This window comes from Henckelia pumila, chromosome 2, assembly GCF_033568475.1.
Source record: "Henckelia pumila isolate YLH828 chromosome 2, ASM3356847v2, whole genome shotgun sequence".
In the NCBI taxonomy this organism is placed as follows: Eukaryota; Viridiplantae; Streptophyta; class Magnoliopsida; order Lamiales; family Gesneriaceae; genus Henckelia; species Henckelia pumila.
Genome location: NC_133121.1, coordinates 35,596,472 through 35,605,565, shown reverse-complemented (window position 1 = coordinate 35,605,565; position 9,094 = coordinate 35,596,472). Strand labels below are relative to the sequence as shown.

The window sequence follows — 9,094 nt, the reverse complement described above, 5'->3', positions numbered from 1 at the left end:
TGCTAATTAAATTAATAGGCTACATAAATTCAATGGGCTAAAGATCCAAAAAAAAATTTAACTAGGACTAAAACCCAATAAAAAATGAAAAACACACATCAAACACAATAAAAAAAATTCTAATAACTTAAACAAAATGAGCAGGGCCGGAGCCCACCCCAGCCTTTGGGGTGGCTCCGTCCCTGTAAACACCTTAAAATATATCAAACATATTTACTAAAAATCAATTGGGAAAGTGTGGTATAGATCTCCTATGAAAGGGTCTCACAATTCTATATCCATGAGACGATCGACTCGTTCCATATATAAAGTGAAAAGTTACATTTTGACCTAAAAAATAATACATTCACATGGATGGCATCGAGTAATAGATCAACCTCATAAGATTATGGTAATGATTGGGAAAACTTTTATAAAGTATTTCTCAACTTTTTCTTAAATTTTTTTGAAAATTTGTGAAATTTTATTAAAAAAAAGTTGAAAAATACTTTCTAAAAACTCTCCCAAACATTCTTTGACTTGTGAAAAGATCACACGAGTTTTTTGTTTTGTGACAGGAGAATAAGGATATCTCGGAATGACTTTATCTTAAAAATTGGAGTACACTCAGAATATTTATTGAAAGCAGATCTGTAACATAAAGCTTTCTTTCTTCCTTGACAAATAGGCAACAAATTCAAAACATATGAAAGCGAAACAATGAGATTATTGCTCACCTAAACAAAACAAGAAAACACCACCACACGCACGTGGACTCATTTATCGGTCCCAATGTGCAGCATTCTAATCCCACTTCACCCCAAATTTCAAGTTAAAAATTGGCAGGCCAAAGGGACAACATATATACTACAATATCTACTACTGGTGGTATTCTTATCTTTGGTATCAAATTCTATGCAAGCTTCGGCTAAAATGGTGTGTTGCATATATGTACAACTTCACCATTAGCAAAGCTCGAACAAAATAGCTGTAACGAATAGAAAACATCAGAGGATCTATCTGTGTCCAAGACAGGTAGAGATGAAACGGGGATGCTTTAGGGAACATCAACTGCAGATGGCCTCAACGGAGAGTTTCTTCATGACATTTCCACATGGATCTCCCCCAAAGATTTCGGGCGTAATGGGTACTGTACAAGATTGTTGTCCAACACAATACTGCAAAAACAGAACAAGGACAAGCCAATGACTGGATAAGACACCAGAAGAAAGATCTTGCTTATTATTTTTTTTTAACTACAGGGGAGGGGGATAGGACTCGAAGAGTCCCACCAAACAGGCGGACAGGTGAAACTGCAGGGCTACAAGCCCGGTCTCGTATCTCGTTGAATTTTAAATAGTGCAAATAGGTGAAAAGAGAATGAACAGAGCATAAAATTATGTGGCTCGGCCAGAAAGGCCCATATCCACCACAATACTCAGAAGGCTCGAGCTAATCTAAAACAAAGTAAAGGAAAGAAGTGAGGATTAATAGCTTAAAGTCACGTATGTACCCTTTCAAAAACGTCGTAGGAATGGAAAGCATGACAACTTCCTTCTCGGTAATTTCCACAAATGCCCTCCGGGGTACCAAAGCTAGCGAATTTGATTAAAGAAATCTTTTGGCCAGCGTCACAGGACAGGTGAGCTTTAGGCCTCAGTGGTTTGTTTACTTTTCCTGATGATTGCATTTGCCAGTTCATTAAGGTTGGTTGCCATTCGTTTATATCAGCACAGACACTTGCTACTTCCCTTTTGTTTAAAGAAATTCCATCTGGGTTTCCTCCCCATTCTTCAAAAACAACCAACAGATTTCCTGATGGATAGAGCCAGGAACGAGGAATATGATACCTGAAAAACATATGTTTCGTGGTTTAGTCCCAACCCATCATTCGTAGGATGAGAAAGCTGTTACATAGATTTTTTTTACTTTACCATCTCTGAGAAGCTTCACCACAGTTTCTCAGGCATTTTTTCTCATCGAACCAGCCAGCATAATTGCAGGCCCCACAGTTACCAGATGCTTTGTACTGATTCCAATATCGTCCAATGCTTTGGCCATTTATCCAAACCTGACCTTTACTCATGGTGTTCATATCCAAAGCCAACGGCTCGTTGCCATCCGGAGCATTGAAAGTAGTCTGGCAAATAAGTATTAGCAGGTTCTCTAGATTTAGTAGATTCCGGCTAAAAGTTGGAGGAATTTTGGGGTTATCAAGATGAGGAAAACACACTCACCTTGTACCAAGTCAAGGGTTGTCGTTCAGCAACTAAAGAACCTTCAACCCATTCGACAGAAGAGCTTCCACTAATTGAATGAAGACTCAGAGATTCTCCTTGAAGACCAATCTGCCACAAAAATAAGGCTGAGGTTTAAGAAAAGAGAAACAACCAGAATCTTGGCAAATGAGACAATTATGAGCATATTAAGACTAACCGTATAAGACCATTTTTGCCATGTTAAGTCTCTTCTCCCCTCGTTCAGACCACTGAGTGAAATTGGACCAAGAATACCAGTACTCCATGTTTCAAAATGTGGGCCAACATTCTGAGCTCAGTGCACAAAAGAAGAAAAAACGAGAGTGAATATAATGCATCCAACTATATACAATCTAGGAAATTATCTAATTTGATTGTTTTTGGTCAAAAAAATTATTCTTCGTCTGTTTGTATTTAGAGGAGAAAGAGAACTGAACAAACCTGAAGACCAACAGCAATGCTAAGCAGAGATATTCTGTTGATCCCAGCTCTCAGATTCACACCTTGACTGAAAGTTAGCTTGGGGTTCTCAAGACTTCCGTAGGCAGTTCCTGCAAGAATGTGCACAAGTGAGTGAATCACAAAAAATGGTCCGGCAGTAGATTGTTAAGGCTCCTGAAAAAAATTTTACAACATGAAGGAACATAATTCTTATGTTTAGACAGAACTGTGACGATCGTAAAGAATCCAAAAGCCAAACCGAAACATAAAATATCATTTTTAACGCCTCATCCCCAAAGTGAAGGGATTTCCCAAAAAATTACTTCTCTGGATGAATAAATTGAAGCAGAGTGCTTTTGGTTGTCCATTGTTCGAACAAGATCATATAGTCTTTAGATGTGCTTATCAAAAGAATTACCCACCTGATAATTGCCCATTAATGAATACATGCAAGGCATGGCCAGCAGATAAGACGGTAAGAACAGGCCACTTTCCACCTCTTAGAAATCCTTCACGTGGATCAATCTTCACACTGAAAAACAGAAACAAAAAATATCACTAAATTGTGGTAGTGTTTTTTAAACGATTCATAATCTTGATAATATCATATCCGATTCTAGTATATATTCCTTGATTTCCAACAGTTACATGTGCACTTACTCTGTTGAATACCACAAATAATCGGTGTTGTCTCTGGTGGTATTGAGCTGTTCACGCAATCCAACCATTGTGAACGAATTATCGTCATAAGATGATGTCTCTTCATTGTAGGACTGCCAAGAAAATCCTTTGCCAACTGGGGTCATCTTCATTTGTGCACTTTGAGAACCAATCTTCACAAGAAGTTAAGATGGATGTCAACTTAATTCTCCACAAACAATTTTTTTGAAGATGAACTAGAGAAACTTTTTATATGTAACAATAAACATAAAAGATACAATGAACGATCTTTTGCTCACCCTTGCGGTGTTATAAACCGTATTCTTGCAATCGGGAAGGATGCTGATAGACCATGGAGGCAAGTTGTAGTGCGCATTCCCGAAAGACACCTTTGCAAAAGAATGCTGGTTGTAGTTTGCAAGAAAAGCAGCACAGGCTCCAGATGTTGATTTGAAGACATGAGCCTGTAAGGTAAAAATGTAGAAATGGTACGGTGTTCATTTCCATTACAAACAGATTACCCATAAAATAGAATCAAAACTAATCCCAACCTCCTGAAAGTTTCCGAGTGAAATAACAGAGGGAACTCCGGATAAAAGAGCTGGCTCACAGAGTTTTATAGCTCTATGAAGATCCTTCAGGTGACCCCATTTAGGCTGGTTCAGTAGCCCTGCGTCGAAAAGAAGGTTTCGTTACTTCAGCTTGAGCCTCTTATTACTTTAGAAGTTGATGAAATTAACGATACAACTAGATATAAAACTATTGGAAGGAAGGTGAAGGAGGTCTGATAACGAAACAAGAATGGTGCCAAAATATCGGCGATATTTGAAATATATGTGACAAGGGATTTGTGATGTAACGCCTGAGGGCACATAATTGGTCGTCTCATGAAATGAAGAATGGGCCTAAAGCACGGGCACATCCAGGATTTTGAATACAGCGGCAAAATTAATTAAAAAAAGTATACATAATTTTGAATTTGTTTCTCATTTGATTTGAGGGGAACGATCTAGAGAAAGTTGAATCGATACTTGGTGTATGCTTTATTCTTCCACCACCTTTTGCCTCAAATTGTCCTACAAGACCAACATGTCATCTATCAACATGAGGTCAGTTCTCCACAATCCCTTTGTCTCACTTTAATCATTACAGCCCACAATGACACTGATATTGAGGGTGACGAGTGCAATTAGTCGTATAAATTTTATAAGCACTCCCTCTTATCTATTTTGCTAATAAAAAAAGAAGTCATCTTCCCCAAACGTGGCGAATGATGATTTGTTCTAGACAAGTTGATATGTTTACCAATCAAAATAGCACAGATCAATAGTTCCAAGTTAAAATTATGCATGGCATACCGTGCTCTACATATATCATGAGCAAATAACAAGAACAACAAAAAAAACTCAGGAGTCATACCATATTCATCAAGCGGGGCATCATAATCATAGCTAGTTGCAATGAATGGGCCACCAGCAGTCCTCCCGAAGTTTGTTCCTCCATGATACTGACAAAGCAGGAGAAACAGAAGACATCAAGCCAAATCTATCACCACATGTACACAGTTATGTATTTAACTGGAGGTCCATTTTTACCATATAATAGTTAATAAAAGATCCCCCTTTCTGAATAAATTTTGCAACAGAGAATGCCAAATCCTCAACTGGTCGGTATGGAACTGGACCACCAAATTTAGTGAACCTATAAAATGTTGTGATGTGTTATTTTCCAGTGACATGGAGCATAAAAAAGGCGTTGAAGTTAAAGGAAGTTAATCATATCAGTTGTTTCAATATCTACCAGCCAGTCCAGGCTTCAGTCCACATCTTGGGTTTGTAAGCCTTATTGGGAGAGAAGTAATCACAATAGAAACCATTACAGGTATTAATCTGCACAATGAGAGCAACACCAAAGCTGAATATCAAAAAAAATATTCATATAATAATACATCCGAAAAAGTTTTAGTGTTTAATGCGAAAAAGAGGCTCATAGAGTTATGAGACAATATGAGGTATTGGAGCATGAGACATTATAATCAATAAATATTAAACATACATACACATATACAAGACAAAAACTGTGGTTGGTATTTTTGCACGAGTAAGCCAAGCCAGAGAAGTGATCAAATATGGGGAGGGAACACAGTCAAACAAGAACCTTACCACTTAGATTTGGAAACAAAGTATATGAATGACAAATAATCTGATTTTTTTTATTAAAAAACAAAAACAAAACCGGAATACGTACAACTGGATCAGGGGCATCATCTTGCTTGCACATGACCCATGGAACACCAGTACCAAGTTCCACAGCCATTTTGGCCGTCCAATCGGAGTATGCCTTGCCAGCAGCACCAAGCTCGTTTTCCAAAGGTCCATACTCATTCTCGATCTGGCACACACAAGAAATCTTACAAATTGGCTCATATTTGCGTTTTCATACATCATCTATCATATAATGCGAGTTTTTCCCCAAAAAACAATCAAATTGAGCCCTGAACCCTCCTAGGCTTCCTTGAATGAAGCTCTGGGTCCATAATGGCTCGTTTTGATTCAAAGAATCGCAAACTAGACAAAAACTGGGGGCATTTCATCTACCTGAGATAGAATGATTGGGCCACCTTGAGTTTCATACAACCTTTCAGCTTTCATCATATTCACGATCTTGGTTGTGAATTTTTGCATGGCATCCTTTTGTAAAACATTTCAGACACCAAAAACACAATCTGACACCGATCAGTCTCAAATAAGATAATACTGATCTTATTATTCATATGACAAAATATCAGTTGCCTGACCTTAAAAGGCCCATTATTTGTCCTGAAACTAATGCCTGGAACGTACTTTAGCCAAACTGGAAATCCCCTGGAATAAATACACAGAAGGTGCTCAAAATACGACCATTCTGTCAAAGAATATGGGAAATTCTATTTGCACTCTATAATATGATATATTACCCAAAATTCCACTCAGCACAAGCATAGGGGCCAATTCTGAGATGAACATAAAGCCCTGCTTGCTGCACCACTTTGATAAACTTTACCAAATCAAACCTCCCTTCAAAATAATACTGAAAAAAGGAAGAAGAGAAAACAAATACTTAAACAACTGAAGCAGGATATACACATAAATATCACAACTGGCCATAAATAACCAACCTTCCCCGGTTCAGGTTCATGCCCATTCCAAAAAACATAAGTTTGTATCACATCCAAACCACCTTCTTTTGCTTTCTGAATAAGACTTGGCCACATCTATAACATCCCAAAGATAGAAACATTTCTTCAAAAAAAATGCAGTATATTTGATAAAAATAGAAAACTAAAACAGCATTACCAGAAAGAGAAATCAAGAAAACTGCATTTGGGATGTGCAGATTCATTCCATGAAATATTTAACCAACTACGTTTAGCACAAAGATATACCTCAGGTGTGCTTCTAGGATAGTGAATAGATCCAGAAATAAGAATCCTTTTCTGCCCATTGACAGAAATCGCCCTATGGTCGTACGAAACAGAACCCATTCCACAAGGAATCCAAGAACTCAAAAACACCAATCCCACAAGCCAAAATACATTGCAAAATGCAATCTTCCCACCCATAATTCCAAAGCCCTTCAAGATTTCAGCTTTTAAAAAACAGTAGCCTCTTTTCACCCCAACTTTCTTTACTATATTCTTTGGCCCTTCTTTCCCTCCTACACTTTATTCTATACTTCTTTTAGCAACACACGGTCAAGAAATGGACGGCCTATTCTCAAATATTGATCTTGTTTTTTTTCCCCTTTCCCCTCAGAAATGATGGCTGAACAAGGCCACAAAGACACACAGTAAAAGTGTGTTATCTATGAGCTTAGTGTTGTGTAATGAAACGAGATTTTTGGGGAGCTGCGAGTGATGGGGTGCTTTGCAGCTGCTTTTATAAACAGAAAAAGGGATGGGTGGTTATGAGAGTGACTGTGGGACCCGTTTAGACTTTCGGACCCACAAATGGGCCCCATCGTTTCCCCCTTTCCTTTTATTCACAATTAATAAACAAAATAAATAAAAATAGCAGTATAATAATGATTAGACTATTCTCTTTTCTTTATTTTAAATTTAAATATTTGAAGGAAAGCATGATCAATTGATGTAACGTTTACAATGAAACTTGGGGTGTAATATAAATTTAATTCTACGAGTCTTACATAAAAATTGCGACACCAAATAAATAATAATCGACTGATTGGTAACTTCCGATTAAAACAGACAAAAAAAATCCAAATTACTAAATCAGACAAAGCTTTAAAAAATTATAGAATTAAAAAAAAAAACCATTTTCTCATGTTAATGAGACCGGCTTGAACCAGCTCCCCAATCGGATCAAATCGGTTGTGAATTATAGGATTAATAAAAAACAAACAAACAAACCGATCTCATAGGATATTAGATTGGATTTATTGGATTATTGCCAGTATCAATCTAATTAAACTGCATTAAAACATAATTGGAATAATCATTTAATCTTTTGATAATCACTGTGCACTTACTCCGTAGAGAAGTTACGGATCAAACAAAATAATAACAAATTAAATAAATTATCGGATCTGATTCCACCGAATTAAATTAGAATATCTTTGAATATGTTTCCAATAAACTCAATCTAATTCAATATTGGTATCGGATTTCAGTTCAATCCAAAATGAATTAAACAGATTAAGATGGTATTGAGAAATTATATTTTTAAAAAAAATCATTTTCAAACATGACCTAAATGGGATTGATTGAAATTGGTTCCAAATTGACCCAGACCGATAATTTCATCATATTTTTACTGGTATTGTTAATGTATTTAAGGGTAAATATTTATCAATATGTATGGGGTTCACTGAAAAAAATTATAAACCACAGATATATTGATAAATCTCAACTCTTAAATTTGAATTGAGACATTATCAACATAGGTAAGATATTATTTACGGACCCATAAACATCTTTATGTATGATTAATGTTTTAAATAAATATGGTAATTAGGTAACCGCAAAACGTATCAAAGCCAACTGAATTTATGTTTGTTCCAAAGGTAATTTACCATATATTTTTTATGCTTTACGTTTTCATTGCTTCTTGTGAAATATTCTTTATGTTTTATATATATATATATATATATATGAGTTTCTTTCAAGTGCCCACCTACCATGCCCACCAATGATGTGACACTATTCTATTGGAACCCAATAGAATAGTGTCACATCATTGGTGGACATGGTGGTGGTCATAGTAGGTGAGCACTTGAAAAAAACTCATATATATATATTCGGTGGAAATATCAAATGGAACAATCATAAGTAACTTAATATTTAAAAAAAAACAGTAACTTAAATTTTAAAGTTGCAAATTAATTCAAAAAATACATATAATTGTATTTTTGGAGAATTATATAAATATATATTTTTATAACAAAAATTCTATAATAACGTCTCTCATGTCAATTTAGTGAAATTAATATCATTTCCGACCTGGTCTATGAAAAATTAATACTTATTAAAAAAATCTCTATGTTATCGTTTTACGAGATTTTATTATACTAATCTCGGACTAGATCCGGTTGATAAAAATTATTATTTTTTGTTGTTGACATGGACAAATACCCATTTCACTTGAGAACAAGTCATACGTTTTATGTCAAAACTCAAGCGTAGTACTTTACACAATAAGCTTAACTATTTTTATTTTTATATATAAAAATTTTGAAAATGCGTCAAAGTGCAGATAGAT

The 9,094-nt window shown here is 35.8% G+C and overlaps 1 protein-coding gene across 1 annotated transcript; it reads right to left on the bottom strand.

The window, feature by feature from the left end:
* Positions 1-631: 631 nt before the first annotated feature.
* On the bottom strand, positions 632-7,235 carry LOC140880159 (beta-galactosidase). The gene is made up of 19 exons (XM_073284341.1): positions 6,763-7,235; positions 6,496-6,591; positions 6,295-6,407; positions 6,136-6,202; positions 5,936-6,028; positions 5,586-5,729; positions 5,139-5,227; positions 4,934-5,039; positions 4,758-4,845; positions 3,890-4,008; positions 3,638-3,802; positions 3,339-3,511; positions 3,101-3,210; positions 2,679-2,788; positions 2,416-2,526; positions 2,217-2,327; positions 1,914-2,119; positions 1,493-1,829; positions 632-1,157 (listed from the first exon to the last, which is right to left on the bottom strand). The coding sequence occupies exons 1-19, from the start codon at positions 6,937-6,939 to the stop codon at positions 1,047-1,049; spliced, it is 2,526 nt and encodes an 841-aa protein (XP_073140442.1). The 5' UTR covers positions 6,940-7,235; the 3' UTR covers positions 632-1,046.
* Positions 7,236-9,094: the final 1,859 nt, after the last annotated feature.

Coding starts and splice junctions, on each gene's coding strand:
- LOC140880159 (XM_073284341.1), bottom strand. CDS start 6,939: ATGGGTGGGAAGATTGCATTTTGCAATGTATTTTGGCTTGTGGGATTG. Junction 4,846..4,933: donor CTTTTATTAACTATTATATG/GTAAAAATGGAC, acceptor CTGCTTTGTCAG/TATCATGGAGGAACAAACTT. Junction 1,158..1,492: donor CCTACGACGTTTTTGAAAGG/GTACATACGTGA, acceptor CTGTTTTTGCAG/TATTGTGTTGGACAACAATC.